We start from the raw sequence: 15,473 nt of genomic DNA, 5'->3' as shown, positions 1-15,473 counted from the left end.
GAGACCAAACCTGTTTCCGTGGTCTGGAAGATCCATTCAGGGCAGGGAGGGATGGCGCATTCTCTGGCTTGCAGGGATAAACACCCGAGACAGATGGAGAATCCACATATCACTGTGGTGGTGCCTGTTCCAGGCCTGATGGCGTCAGCATCTTTCTAACACCAGTCTGTGCCAGTGTCAGCATGTTTCAAGTATGTTTGAAATACACAAGTATATTTCCAGTATCACTGGAATAATTTAGTTGATGTGTACAGATGAATGCCATATTGTGCTGCAGATGCTAGTGTTGTTCATGCTTGGTTGAAGACTGATTTAGTTGCGTCTCATTCACATTGAAAAAAGAAGTGTTTCCTTAGTTCTTTTCTGATCGATCTGGAATCCCAAATATTTCTTTTCTTTTTCTCCTTTAGTTCTGAGGTAAGAAACACTTCCATACACATCTAAGACCAGAAAAGGGAAAACTGCAGTTCTTACTTTAAGATTCAGGAGGAAGCAAGTGAAATCTCTGAGCATGATGATGGGACAAACACCTCAAGGCTGTGAACTGCTGCCTACCCAGAACTCCCTTTAAAAGCAGCAGGACTGTTTGCTGTTCGCTAGACTCACGTGCAATAGCCACATTTAATATCATTCAGCTTCGACATATCATTGTGAGTGTAGGAAAAGTAGAGAAGTGGGAGTCTATTTCCAGGATGTTTCCATACAAGGTGTGCTGATAGCTCCAAATCACAAAGGCACAATGTGTTTTAGTGCACTAAATGTTATTAGAGGCATTAGCATTTATATAAAATGAAGATTATTTTTTTCAGTAAATAAAACTGGATTCTTCATAGGCTGTTTATAAAACTGGAAGGTAAATTACCTTTGCGTTCTGGTGGCTGTGATCGGTTCCCATGCCTACAAATTACTCTTTGTGACCTAGTAAGGCTCAGCTCTTGCTGGAATTGACAACGCCTTGTTTTTCCAGGAAAAAAAAAGGACATTTACTTTCCAGATCCTGTAATGATGCCCTAGATAACTGCACTACACATTATAACTGAAAAGAGACAATGGGCACGACTGAAACAGAGGAAAGCCCTTCTGAATGTCAGGAAATGCTTCTTTACTGGGGGGGGGTGAGGAGTGGGGTGACTGGGCACTGGCACAGGTTACCCAGGGAGGAGGTGGACTCTCCATCCTTGGAGATATTCAAAAGCCCTCTGGATATGGTCCTGGAGAGCCTGCTCTAGGTGATCCTGCCTGAGCAGGAGGGCTGATGACCTCCAGAGGTCCGTTCTTTGATTCAGTGAATGCTTGTGCTTGGGGACAGAATGGTGCTGCCTACCATTTGCCTACCTGAGTATAATCTCAAGCTCTCTGCTGGTCAGGAGGGCTTTCTCACACAAGCATAGCGTTGTGATTATGTAAGTGTTACAAGAGTGAGTTGTTAATGAACTAAACCATCTTCTGTCTCAGTCTCCTGAACAGCCTAAACAAATTGTTTGCAGTGTAAGTGAAAGTCAACCACCGAACTATCTGTCTGATCAGTGTTTCCCAATGCTCTTTTTTATTGTATTATAAAATGAAATACAGCTTCTAGAGTGAAAGCAAATCAAAGGCTGTACATTCACATTTAGGGGGTGTGGTCCACTTCTTCCCTATTTTACAGGTAATTGCTAGTCATCTGGTAACAACAACACGAGGATCCTGGGAACCTTTCATATGTGCAGATGTGAATAAGCGTAGCCTGTGTTTACATGGCTGAGCCATTTGTAACACTTTGGTTGCATGTATCAGTTAATTGATTGCAAGTATGTTTGTTAATCAAAGATCTGTGTAATCCATGGGTTCATCTGCTGCTGAAATTTAGACTGCCTGAGATGAGTACCAGCAGTAGTAGCAAGTTTCTGCTGGACTCGCATTTGCTGTCTGCACAACTTTAACAAAACACTATTTCTCTTTTCTATGAATTAACAACGAGCAACTCACGGTCATTTACTAATAACAGAGGACCTCTCTTGGGCACAAATATGTTTTATGCATTTTATAGATTGGAAACCAAAGCACAGATCTGAGATGTTTTGTCAAGGTCACACTGTATCCAAGCCAAGAACTGCATCAGGGTGATTGTAGCCAGAACCCTGTCCTCATTGGGTGGTTAGAAAAAAATAATTGCTTTTGGAAATCAAACTCTTCCTGAAATCCTGCATCCTGAAACTGATATTTCTCAGCAATCTGAGCAAAGCCATAAAATTACCATTTTCCTTAATTGTGCTTTTCATATAAAAGTATTGACTTCCTTACTCATTGCTCACACATGCACACACAAAATAAATACGGAACTGTGCCACTGAATAAAGTCAAGGACTGAACTTTTAATTCACTTGTGATAGGGCAACTGCTCAGCTGATCACTATTCTCTCCATTAGAAAAACACATCCTTATTTACCAAAAAGTTTAAGGTCAGAACCAAAGAAAGTTATTCCATTGTGTCATTTAGCTAGAGACAGGGAGGGAGGGCAAGAAAAGATGGTAGTGACATATTTGACTTTTACATTTATTTTTCTATAATGTAGCGTTGCTAACTCAATAACTTAGCAGGGACGTTATTCTGTGATGTGCTGTCATGAGTATTTCCAAGAACACAGAGTAACAGCTGGATTCCTGAAATACCTCACACTGAAAAGGAGCTGCAATGAGGCGGCAGCAGGGCAGTGCTCTGCCAAGTACACCAAGACAGCAAGACTCACTTCAAAAGCGTGAGGATTCCCAGCAAGGTCCTGTCAGTGCAGCTGTACAGGAGATGCCAAAAGGAATCTGCATTTGTGCAACTTGGATTCTTTTTTTTTTTTTTTTTTTTTTTACTTAGAGTTTGCAGTACAGGTGACTCAGTTGGTCACTGTGTTCAGTTTATCACTGTATTATCACTGGCACTGTATTAATAATATTGGTTAATATTGTTCACATATTGTGAAGTTTTCTTTGTATTCTGGTACTAACATTGCATACAGTTTTCTGCACTTGTATTTCCACCAGACCTCTGGCTCTGGCTGTAGCCAGGGGAGGATGTCGCTGTTTGGCAACAGTAGATGGCAGATGATGCATTTGTAAGGCTGCTAAAATGAATGCAAAAAATAAATGCACTACAGCAGCCTATTGCTTCGCATCAAAAGTACTGGCAGTATTTTCCTATTATATGAGCAAGGCTTAGCAACAAGAGGCTTCACCGAAGTTTGAAACCCCCCTACATTTTCTTTTTAAAATGAACATTTAAATACGCTCTCTCTGGGCTACTTTGACAGTCCAGACAGCTAAAGGGAATATCTGCTTCTCTGACAAGACGACAAGGGGAGCAAGTGCAATGAATTCCTAGACACAGAAATAATCTTGCACTAGAAGGCCTATTTGCTTATTGGTTCAGCCTCCCAGATGACTAAAATGCCCTCACAGATCAAAGCTGGGCTATGTGGTCTGTCATGTGACAGCCTACACGACTAACATCATTATGATCCACGATCTTCAACTGCAGGTTACAGAATAACGTAATTGTCAAGGGAAATGTGAAATTAGTCATTGTATTTGCCTTCACTTACTTGGCTTTCCACCGGAGCTATTTGTCATAGGTGGAAAAGCAGCATGACACTGGGAAACTCAGTTTAAGTGGACCTTTAAGCACACAGACACACACACACGCTCCATAATTCCAGCACCTGTTTCTTCAGATCTTCAGCAGCGTTTTCTATGCATCTTCCAACAGTATTTGCTGACAAAAGAATGTATTTTACTCTGTCACAATATTGTCTTCATGTATTATTTCAACCGGTTTTACTGCGGAAGGAAGAACAAGTGTTTCCCTGATGGTATGTGGCTTTTTTTTGTCTTTTGCTATCAAGTGAGAAGCCTTGAAAGAAGCTTTTAAACATTCATCGTTAGGTTTAGTGAAATTTTGCAAAGGACTGGATTGAGTATTACATACTATAAAGCATCACTGAAAAAATCATAGATGTTTTTGTCTTTATGTTCTGGATGCTTATTTTTTAAATGTCTTGCTAGCATTAGCTAATATTTTAAGACACGATATCCTAAGAGCAAGGTTCATCGTTAACAATAGCAGATTTAAATCCATATTTCAAATAGCCTTTGTCACAATTTCAATTTTTTTTTATCAACTTCCTGTCAAGTGCAATTAGACAGACATTACTTTTACCTTGTAAGGTGGCTGATGCAGAGTTTATAGTAGGAGTATATTGCCAGCTCTGCCATTTTCTTCTTGTTTGCTTGTGTGTCAACTTCTGTCTGCAGCCTTCTTTGCAAGGAATCTTTTTAAGCCACTTGTCCATTTTGTGAGGGTTAGTTTAGTAAAACTAAATATAATCCACAAATGTGCTTAACTGGGCACACATAAACTGCAGTGCCTTGCAATATGCTGAAAGCGAATGAAGGGGTGAAGGTGCTACTGTGAATACCTCCACATAGTGGAGCACCCGCTCTCCTCCACATCTACTGACACTTCGGTACCATATGTGACAAGGAACCCTCTGACATACAGACCAAGTGAAATTGCCACTGTCAAATCTGAATATTAATTATGAGTAAAAGTTAATATCTTTCTTTTTTGAAAAAAATAAATATAAATAGAAATTCTAATATTTTCTTCCTGCACCCCAATGGATCATCTTCCAAATCCCTTGGGGTGCATGCACCCCACTTTGGCATCCACTGTTCTAGAGGACCTTCAGCGTGGATTTATCTGGTCTTGAGCACAAGGCCTCCCTCTTCTCCAGTTCCCTGCAACAAAAGACTGGTCTGTGCTCAGGGAGTAAGCTCACTTTTGCTCTCTTCACATCTTATTCTAAGAAAAATACGTCCAGTTATTTGGTTATGGAGCTGCCAAAGCAAAGACTCAGCTGTTCTGAAATCTCCCTTATCATCCAGCAAAAGGAACAACAGAAGAATATTTCTTGCTTTGTTTCCTTAGAGAGAAATCACCCATATTAATAACCCACATGGATATTGAGATAGGCTCCTTTAACTACATTCAAAGACAGCATGCTGGTTTAGTTGATTTTCGTGGCCTTAGTAGAATTAGATGAAGTTGAAGAAAAAAAACCCTCTGAGATGAAGGCACCAGAGGCCAATGAAAAATTACCCCTTGCTGCACAGTGCCAGGTGGACTGCCCACACTGGCTTTCAAAAAATCTGAGGAAAGTGAAGAGCAAGAAAAGAAACTGCACATCATCTACAAAGCCCAACAGGTAAGAGGCAGTAAAAGCACTCCCTCAACCTTCCCCCGCCCAGCAAGACATCAATGACACACAAACATGTTTCTCCTAGAAAATATAAGGATGGCAGGTCCCATTCCAGGACCTGGACCAAGAAGTCATCCCCGCCTCCATCCAGAAAACCCAATTACTTGCATCCCAACAAATATCAGGGAGGCTCATGACACCCATAAAAACTGGGTCAGTGATCTAGAGACTTCCTTGAGTCATTTAAAGGAGACACCACTCACTTGCTCATCCTGATCAGGTGGTCAGGACACCCACCTCTGCCATGACCCCAGGGTAGTTTCCAGGCAAGCACATGGAGAAGAAGCTAGGAGCAGACAAGGCCAAAGACACACTACTCGCTGATGATCAAATTACCTGCGGGCTTTAATTCTTGTCTCAGTATGCCACCGAAGCAGCCTATTTCAGGACACAGTTGCTAATAAAAATAACAGTGAGATCAATATAAAGCGGAAGAAATGTAAGCACAACCATTTGGATGGATAAAATGTAAACACATTTACAAAATGTAAATACATTTACAAAAATGGATAAAACGTAAACACAATCATCTAATAATAAAAAAAAAAATAAAAATTCCAAGACAGAAAATTGGCTAAGCTGCAAACAAAGCACAGTGAAAAAGGAAATGCCAGGAAAAATTGAGCTCAAATCACTGGGTTGGTTGAAGGATCTTTCATTTCCAGAGCTGGGCTCTTTCATGCCATTTCCATTTATCTAAATGGTCCTGCATCTTAAAGAGAAAAAAAAAAAGGGAAAAGGCGTGAAGACCAAGCCTAACACACCACAGTGGTTCCTCAGACCCGTGGACAGGCAATTTCAGAAAAACTGCCTCCCACAGCCCGCCCCCGGGTCCTCGCATGGAGCACTTACATTCACACATAGGATACCTAATCACTCCATCCACGCACTCTGCTCTAAACGTATCAGGGTGTGAAGCTTGCCGGTGCAACCACTTGCATCCAAAGAAAATAAAATCCCCGGTGCGATAGGTAGAAGGGGTGGAAGTGCTCGACCATCTTGATGACTGTAGTAGAATATTGTTTATTTCCATAATCCTCCGAAGCACCGTACAGTCCTCTGGAAAAAGTACTTTCATTATTTGCCTGTAGACCTCACACCAGACAACCGATGCTCTGAAACTGTTAGTACCAGCCCCTGAGAGCCCTTTCCCCAGCAGTCTTTCCAGCTCAGGTATGCCAGTCAACGGCTTCCTGGGGGCACTGCCCTTCGGTGCCTGCAGCTTACAGGATCCTCCCACACCCTGGCTCCTCCCCAGGTGCTCCCCCAGGAAAGCTAAAGGCTTTCCCATAAGCTTCAGCACTAAAAATGCAACAACACAGCAGCTAAGCTGTTGCCAGAGTGGAGATGACTTACTTCCTGGCTTGCACTGTGGATAGTCTAACGCCCCCTCCACACACTGTGCTCTGAAGGGGGGAGATGCTGGGTCCTGAAAATATCCTTTTTTACACTGAAATTCAATAAAGTCACCCGATCTGGAATACAGCTTTCTTCTTACGAGCCATTTCAGCTCAATATTGTTTCTGGCCATGTCTTCTTCAGATGCTGTACAGGCCACTTGAAAAAGGCAAGAGAAGAATGTTGTCATTTCATAAAGGCACACCAGGAATAACTTTTTTTCCCCTAGACCCTACAGAAGTTCTTCGCATCACAAAAGGCTTCCAGCTTTTGCTCTGTCACTCTGTTCCTTGCAACATGAAAGACATTCATATCCAAGGAAAAGGGAAAAAAGACCATGGCTGAGACCCCATGCAGAGCTATGGAGAAGCCTTTTCACTCCGACAGTCACACAGGGCAAGATCAAATCATGGGTGGGGGAAGTCACCAGGCACCAATGAACTTCCTTGTGTCTTTTTTGAGACCCTTTCTTCACCTCTGCTCAGCACTTCTCTAAATTTGTTTCCTCATGGCCGTGTCACAGACGCACACCCAGATTTCCCCAGCACTGCCGCACACTCAGACCCATCCTCCCTGCTCACAGCCTGCTGACCAGAGCAGCATCCCCAACTCGGGAGCACTGCACAGTGATGGTGATCCCATCACACAGGAGAGTTCAGCCAACCACCCTTCCTCCCAAAACTGTTGTGATGGCAAGAGACAGCAGGCAGCAGAGGGGACTACATGAGTTAACTTCAAGAAGAAACTCCTTCTGGACAAAAGAAAGACTCGTTGTTCTGCCCTGCTGTAATCACAGCTCCAGCACAAGTGCTGCTGCACAACTGATGCCCTCAGGATCTTAGAAAAAGGAAACACAAGCAGTCACACAGCCTGTGGCCACACAGCACGTGCTTCAACCTACCTAGGCAAACTGGGGGGCTTGTCCACTGTCCGTCAGTACACCTGATATGCCGAGATCCTTCCAGGACATAAAGACTTGGGCATTTGTATTCCAGAGTTGTACCTGGTTGATATTCTTGCATGGGAAAGGAAAGAAGGTCTCCATTTTCAATAACTGGAGGTGGGCCACATTTCCCACCTTTCCCTGGAAGAAAATTCCCAATCATCAGACAGAAAGCCATGAGAGTTTAATTGCAATGGAGGCCTGGCCACAAATACTACCAGACAGTATGTTGGCACTACTCAGAGTCCTGGAGGAAAGCAGAGAGAAAACCAAATACCTGGCAGGTGAAAAAGAGCAAAAGTTTCTTATTTCTCCAGTGCTGAGACTCACAACTGCCAGTTCACGCCGTTTGTCTACAGCTGAAGTGCTTGCAGCTGTCTGCAGGACTTTCTCTCGTTCTGCATAAGGATGTAGCGTTTGGCACAGCTCTTTCTGCAAAGAGCCTGACACCCATCTCTTCCCTGTACTGCCCGAGCAGTGAGAAAAATGAAACCAATTGCAAACGATAAAGACTGTCACTGAACCGCACAACTGCAGTCACTAATGGGGTAGCCCTTGGGCTCTGTGGACGACTTATGGGCACTGGAGAGTTCACACGTGCCAGTCCTGAAGCACTGCTGCCACGTGGATTTTTATACCTATTAAAGCACCACACTGCTGCCAAGTCTGGCCTTCCAACGGACCTTGCATTGGGAAATCTTCAGAGAAGGCCTAGATCCCTTGGTACCAGCATTGACACTTTTTGCACTTGGCATTGTGTTCTGGAGCCACAATATGGAGCCTGGTCTTAATTCATCTGCTGTTTCTGCACCCTTTGCAGCTCCCAGCTGGGTGGTGTTTGAGTCAAATACTACTGCATTGGTTCACATGCTGAAACTTTCTGTATGTCTCATGAAAACAAATGAGATTATTCAGTGTGCTCATGAAATCCTAGGAGGCACCAACAGAGTACCTAGGTATTGGCTCACACATCAAATTCTACCCTCAGTTGATTTAACTCCATAGCATTCAATACAGCAATGCATCATCTGCATTATCTGGATGGCACCTAGCGGGGAAGCTGTGGGCTCCAACATAAATGGCAAAATTTCTCACTCTCTTCTCATCAGGCAGGCACAGAGAATAGATTCTAAGAAGTCCAAGGCTTGTGTCGCAGAATTAAACCTGGTCAGCAACTGCTGTCAGCGTCAGGGTGGTTTTCCAGATAGGGCCCTCTAGAGCGAAGCCACCTGGGTCTCTCAGCTGGCAAACCCATCTGAATAGATACCTGGGAAAATGTCTTTTTCCTGAGCCTGCCAGATACGTTGCGTTTGTAATGAGACTGTAATTTGGAGAAGTAAATGCCACTGAGTCAGCTTCATGACAGTGTCACTGACAAGTGACTGTATGACGACAGAGAGAAATTACCTTTGCATTTAGGCAGCTCTGTCCAGGTCCCATTCTGACAGACTACAGTGGAAGCCCCGGTCATCTGAAAACCTTGCCAGCATTGATAGCCAGCACTCTGCCCAGGCAAATACCTTGACTTTTTAACACCTTGAACTTTACCACCAGCAATTTCTGGAGGAGGTTCACACGTCGCATCTGAAAAGAGACACTGCTGCAGTCACATTTGCAGGTACACAAAGAAAATGTAAGTAAAAAAGGTAAAGTCTTTACAGTATTTAGGTAAACAGTCCCCTCCATGCTGACAGGCAAGATGAAAGCACAGATTCCTACCTCTGCAAGTTGGTGCTTTTGACCATTCTCCATTTGTACAAGTGACATAATTTCCACCTATCATTTGAAAATTGCTTTCACATTTATACTGCACTCTGGCACCGGGCAGATACCTCTCCTGTTGAGTGCTCGTAATATAAGCGTTGGGAATTTCAGGTGCGGCTCCACAGCTAACATCTGGAAAGAGAGGTGCATTTAAGAACAGTAGTGCAGCAATATTACAATCACAGAATATTGCATTCTGGAGCACCATTGTTCCTGATGAGCAAAAATTGTTTGTATAATGCAGATCATTTTCTACAGCTAGAACAGGAAGATATTATGGTCTTTATTCTGCAACAATTCACCAGTCAATATTATTTTTGCCTAGAGCGTCTAACAAGAGAAAAGGAGTTGTAGAGATCAGCCGAAGGTGCAGATTGGTGCTGTACAGCATTGTGTGCCAAGGGGCTGGAGAGTGACATCATTTCTTTACTATTTGAACGTAACTTTCAGAAACTGACATTCTTAGTGATGAAGAATGTCTTAAAATATTTAAAGAATATTAAAGAGTATCTTATCTTATTCTTAAGAACCTACATTACCCTACCAGTTATCTCCTCCTTTGCAGCTAGCATCCATCTCTCTCTCTGCCTTACTTCAACAGTGAGCTAAATTTCAGCTACTAGCTTCAGCCCACAGGGAAAACAATTTCTCTGCTCATCTACCCTGCTTGTTGTTTCTCAGGAGCCAGAAAAAATAGGTGTTGTAGCAGACTGTTCAAAGCAAGACACCTGTTGGCTCCATTGGCCTGACTCACCCGCATACCTGATTTGATATTATTTTAATTCACAACATGAAAGACTAAGGAGGATCATAGACTACTTAGAAGTAGAACCTATACCATCACAGAAGGGCGGTGCTGTCCAGTTTCCTTCTCTGCAAATAATTTCAGGGGGACCAATGATCAGGAACCCTGCATCACACTGGTAGCGAATTGTTTCACCAGGCTCATAACTTTTCTTTTTTCTGCCTTCAATTTGAGCATTGGCAACTTTCGGAATACTTCCACATCTCATTTCTGAAAAGATATAGAAAGTTGATGCTTGTGCTAATGTGATACACATAGAATGAGTGTACTGTTTCCACCAAACAGATGCTTTAGGGAGCTTTTTCTAACATCAGCATAGTCATCCACTGACAGTGGATTTTATATAAAAGGCAGCATACAGATGATTAAATAAGTCATTCCTCTAAACAGACATGGACTTCAGTCACTGAAATATTTAGAACCTATTTCTAACCACGCCAGAAAATTTTAAGAAAGGCTTCTGTCCCTTACTACACAGAAGTGCTTTCTATCACTGAAGCATCAAAGCAACTCCCAGTCACCAGTGGACTCTGTAGAAAACAGATCCTTGGATTATGAGGATGTGCCCAGGACTCACCTGGCATATATAAACTGAACAAAAATTGCAAGAATACAAAGGAATATTTAAAAACTAAACTGCATTCAATAAGTCATCCTTGCATCCAATTAGGATTGCTCTGAAGACATCCATGAGGGATTATAAGATTCCACAGGAAAATATGGAGTTACTGGCTCTTATTAGTCAATCTCCTCTTTACAATTCTTTCCATTTAATTGCTAAATGCACTTCAAAAAAGTATTTTTTGATATTACCCAAGCATGTAGGAGCTGAAGTCCAGTTTCCCATAGAACAAGTTATAGTTGATGGTCCAGCTAAAATGTATCCAGAACGAGAAACATACTTAAGTCTAGCACCAGCCAGATAAATTGTTTTCCCTTCTTTTTGAATTTTTAAATTTTGATTTTCCAGCCTGGGAACATCAGCACATTCTACGGGTTGTGGTGGCAAACACGGTCTTTCTATAAAATACAGAAAACACAGACAAACAATAATGCAAAACAATTAATATTCCAATGACATATGCTGTCTAAAACTGAAAAGAAAAAAAAAATCCAAACATAAATTAAATAGCTTGAAAAGAAGATGAAGAAATATCTAAGATATACAAACAAAAACTTCTGTCTCCTTTCCTTCCTACATGGGGTTTCTTTCTTTTCCTTTGAACCAAATTAAAGCCATTTTCCAGGTCATGCCAAGGAAATACAGTTACAGCTTAGTATCAAGAACAGGTAAAATTTCATAGGCAGAGAAATAAAAGAGAAATTATCTTGTTTTGGGATACTGAAAGTGAGTTTCTAGAATATTACCTATTAAATTTTTCCACCGTTAATAAAGTTGTACCAATGGCCCGAGGGGTTTTGTGATGACGTGATGAAAAAGAGAACAGAACTTACAAACTATTGTAATGTACTTCCCGATACATACGATGGATTATATCTCTATGAAGCCCTCCTGAGTCAGGCCTGTCCCAATGCTTTCTTCTCCTATACCACTGTAGAGTGAATAGTCTTAAAATATACTTTATATGCATTTTTAGTAAATTAGTAAATTTCGGTTTATTAGTTGACACATCAAGGTGAAAGCATACATTTGCACTGAATTTCACATTACAAACAATCTAACTACAGTCAAGGTTCCTGTTCAGTAACTGGGACTGGGAATTTTATTTCAGTAAAAGCTGTTTTATGAACAGTTCAGCCATTTTTCTGGTTATTCTTCTCTATGTCTGCCACTTATCAGCAGAAGTGGAGACTCAAAGGCAATGCAAAAGAAGAGAAACCACATGACATCAGAATTTTGCAGCTTAAAAATACAGACATGGCTGGCATGTTTTGCACATCAGTCACCAGCTGGCACCTCATTTGTCCTTTGCTCATCTATCCCCTACTCATTTCTTCTACCTCTTAATGAACTTCTGCTTACAAGATATCACCTGCATCAGTAATATTTTAACAATTGGATTACAGATTCCTCAGCACTTCTTAGAATAGATTGCCTAAGTTATGCCATATGATTTATATTCGATTACAGGAGGAAGCCATAAAAAGGAGAAAAATCAAGAAAGAATGAAAATGAAAAAGCCAAAGATTGCTACTACTACAACTGAATAATAAGTAACACTGAGTTTTTTCACCAGCATACTATTAAAGGCCCCCAGTCAAAACTGAGACTCCATTCTGCAATATACTAACAAACAAACAAACAAACACACAGCTCTTGAGGGACTACATGGAAGTTTTATATGCCATCTTAGATATGTCTGTGTAAATAAAAAGACTTACTGTCCAGCAGTTGCTTAACTGCACTTTCTTTAGCAACTTACATTCTATTGCTTTTCTGCAGTTACCTGTTCATGATGATCTTAAATAATATCATCCTCCTGCTAATGATGACTGCAAATGCATAACACAGACATTCACAATAAAAGAAATAGAAAAAAAAAATTCACTACTGACCCACACAGTAAGGTGGTGATTGCCATTTCCCTTCTATACATGTTATTTCGTTCACACCGATGAGCTGGAAACCCTTCAGACATGAAAAAGTTACTTTACTCCCGTGCCTGTAATTTCTTCCAACTGCTATCTGATGAGCATCAGGGACCTGAGGCGGAGGTGGGCATGTACTCTCCTCATCTAAGGACACATACTCATGTTATAATATCATAGGACATTAGATAAAATGTAACAGTTCATCACAGATGACAGCACTAACAACCAAGAAAACACTGGCGATAATTCTTCAGTAGCTACCTCAAGCTTTAATTAATATCATGATCATTTTGTATTGCTTCAGAAACACCAGAGCTGCGTTCAGATGCTCATCTGCTTTCAACCTCATAGAAAAGACAGTCACACAGTTGCCTACACCAATCTAAGCTGAAGCTTCTCGTAGCCCTTCCTTTCCCTTACACACAGCTGCACACTCCTGTGTGCTCTCCCTGTTCCTCTATGAACTGCTTTAGGAAAACTGGACCAACTTCTGGGGTTCTTGTTTTGCTTTGTTTTGTTGCTTTTTTCTTCAAACTTAGCTGATAACAGAGCTAAATGAGAATCACAAAAGGAAACAAAAGAAAGAAACTTCAATATTCCCACTCAAGGAACAAAGGGCTGCTCCTGCCAAAGGTAAGAAAAAGTGAGGGAAGGAAGTAGATCTAGGAAGGAGGAGACCTCAAGAGCTTGCTTTGTTGCTTCTGGTGGTTCCAGAATACTGGGAAGGTAGGGACATTTGGTTTTGAAAGAGAATGCTCCCTCGAGCGATTGTCACTCTGTGTACTTCTCCCATTTCCAAGCATCTTTTCCCATGAATCTGGCATAATCAAAGCAGGCAATGAGGAGATGATTGTTTTACAGTCATGCTTTCTACAGGCAATATCCTGCTCTGCCACACATAAAGACAGTCCTGCAGGCATCTGACCTTCGGTGTGTATTAGGTAAGGGCAGTCTCCTCTAGGTCTGCGCTTTTGAGTTGGCCAGCTCAGCTTTTTTCTTGTTGTTTCATTAGGAAGCAATTGGAAAAAATAGAAGGAAAAGAAAAAAAAAAGAAAAATCAGGAACAGAAAAGTTTTGAATGTTTACAGGACATAAAGGAACTTTCGCTGGAGCTTGACCTATGTGCTACTCTCACTTGCACCAGGGTAAAGCCCTCTTGAAGAATCGAGCTTAAATATATCATTGCATCTTGTCTTACGACAGAAGTTACAGTGACAACCGTTCCAATTGTCAGAGTACAGATTATTAAGTATGCCTTACTAAAATAGTGCTTCTCTACACCTAGTTAACTACTCAAATTATTCCCATAATTAGTTGTGACTATCCTTTAGCATATAATCAGGTAAGCACATATATAAGCATGTAAGCATTTCCATTGCAGACTAGTGACACAGCAATGCTAAGAAGCTTTAATAACAAGCATTTATCATTCCTACACGAAAAGAAGAAATTGTATGCAAATCTAAAAACATACCTGTGCATTCAATCTCTGGTGACCATTTTCCAGACACACAAGTTGCCTGTTTAGGACTTTTGTCAGCTGATGTACACATATAATGTATAACTCCACGGAACTTGGTCTCCTTTTTCGGCTTGAGAACACGACCATTGTGCACAAGCTCAACATGCATAGGAAGTACACACTGAGGAGTTGGGTCTGAAAAAAATCAACAAAAAGAGCTAAAAACCAGATTTAGTTCAGATAATATGTACATGCACATTCACCGATGAAGAGGTCACCAGTTTCCTAATGCGTGTCCATGTGAAAGTGGTTTTTTATTTACTGTAGTTTGAAGTAACTCCTAAGATTCCTAGATTACAGAATGATTTTTTGTTCCTGCTATCTAAAGCAGACACTGTTCCTACTCACAAAGCAATTATTTTTGACGCGATCCCTTTTGCTGAGTGCAGTAAACAATATAAAAACTAAGCATTTTCTTTCTTCCCTAAAACTATGAAAAGGTAGTGAGACGACCAAGATGCTTGTAGAAATAGGAGCATAAAGGAAATACTACTTCACACAGAATATTATCAGGTATCACTCTCCTGTGGAAGTATATCTAAGTCATAACCAGGTCTTGTGTCCTCGACTGGTGATTCTGGCAGTCAGAACACAAGCTACTTGTGAAAGCTAAGCAGACTGTGTTTTGTGCCAGAATCGGTCCTCAACATAATTGTAAATTAAGGTACACTATACTCAAATCACTGATGAATATAAAATCACTTCTGAATAAAAAAGGAACCAAGAATTGGATATATCATAAACTGTATTCTGTTAAAGAGAAGTGAAGTGCTGGAGCAATTTATCCCAAACAAGACTCCTTCTTGTCCAGCATCACTTTTTTCTTAAATTACTGACTCCAAAGTAATTTTTTTCTTTTTCTTATGAAAAGGCTTTGTTTTATATCATTTTAAAAGACATTACTTTCATTCAACTTATGTACTGCAAAACTAAATGGGAAGATGACAGAAAAGAAAAAATTACTGATCAGAAATGAAAAATCCACATAAAAATGATGAGGATGGGATAAACCCAGCACATTGTGGCTACTAATATTATTTTTAATTCCCAGATTTTAAAAAAGTAAAGACAGAGACATAAAACTACAAGTAATTAACGGAACAAGCATGCTACTTTATTGCAGGTATGTCCCAAGGCTTCTGAAGGGAAGAACACTTGAAAATGGGTAAAAGCCACCATACACCAGAGATGTACCCCCAT

The 15,473-nt window shown here is 41.0% G+C and overlaps 1 protein-coding gene across 1 annotated transcript in view; it reads right to left on the bottom strand.

Annotated features, from left to right (window-relative positions):
* Window positions 1-5,980: 5,980 nt before the first annotated feature.
* CFH (complement factor H) overlaps window positions 5,981-15,473 on the bottom strand; it is a gene marked incomplete at both ends in the record, with an annotated part of 38,081 nt that continues 28,588 nt past the window's right edge. Inside the window, 10 exons of the mRNA XM_082484038.1 lie at window positions 5,981-6,000; window positions 6,141-6,347; window positions 6,645-6,845; window positions 7,588-7,770; window positions 9,037-9,213; window positions 9,349-9,525; window positions 10,232-10,408; window positions 11,012-11,218; window positions 12,716-12,895; window positions 14,226-14,408. Of these exons, the coding sequence (XP_082340164.1) occupies window positions 5,981-6,000; window positions 6,141-6,347; window positions 6,645-6,845; window positions 7,588-7,770; window positions 9,037-9,213; window positions 9,349-9,525; window positions 10,232-10,408; window positions 11,012-11,218; window positions 12,716-12,895; window positions 14,226-14,408 (1,712 nt within the window). The remainder of the gene's footprint in view (window positions 6,001-6,140; window positions 6,348-6,644; window positions 6,846-7,587; window positions 7,771-9,036; window positions 9,214-9,348; window positions 9,526-10,231; window positions 10,409-11,011; window positions 11,219-12,715; window positions 12,896-14,225; window positions 14,409-15,473) is intronic.

Source organism: Vanellus vanellus (assembly GCF_965231255.1).
Source record: "Vanellus vanellus genome assembly, chromosome: 5".
Lineage (NCBI taxonomy): Eukaryota > Metazoa > Chordata > Aves > Charadriiformes > Charadriidae > Vanellus > Vanellus vanellus.
This window is presented reverse-complemented; position numbering and strand designations above follow the sequence as displayed.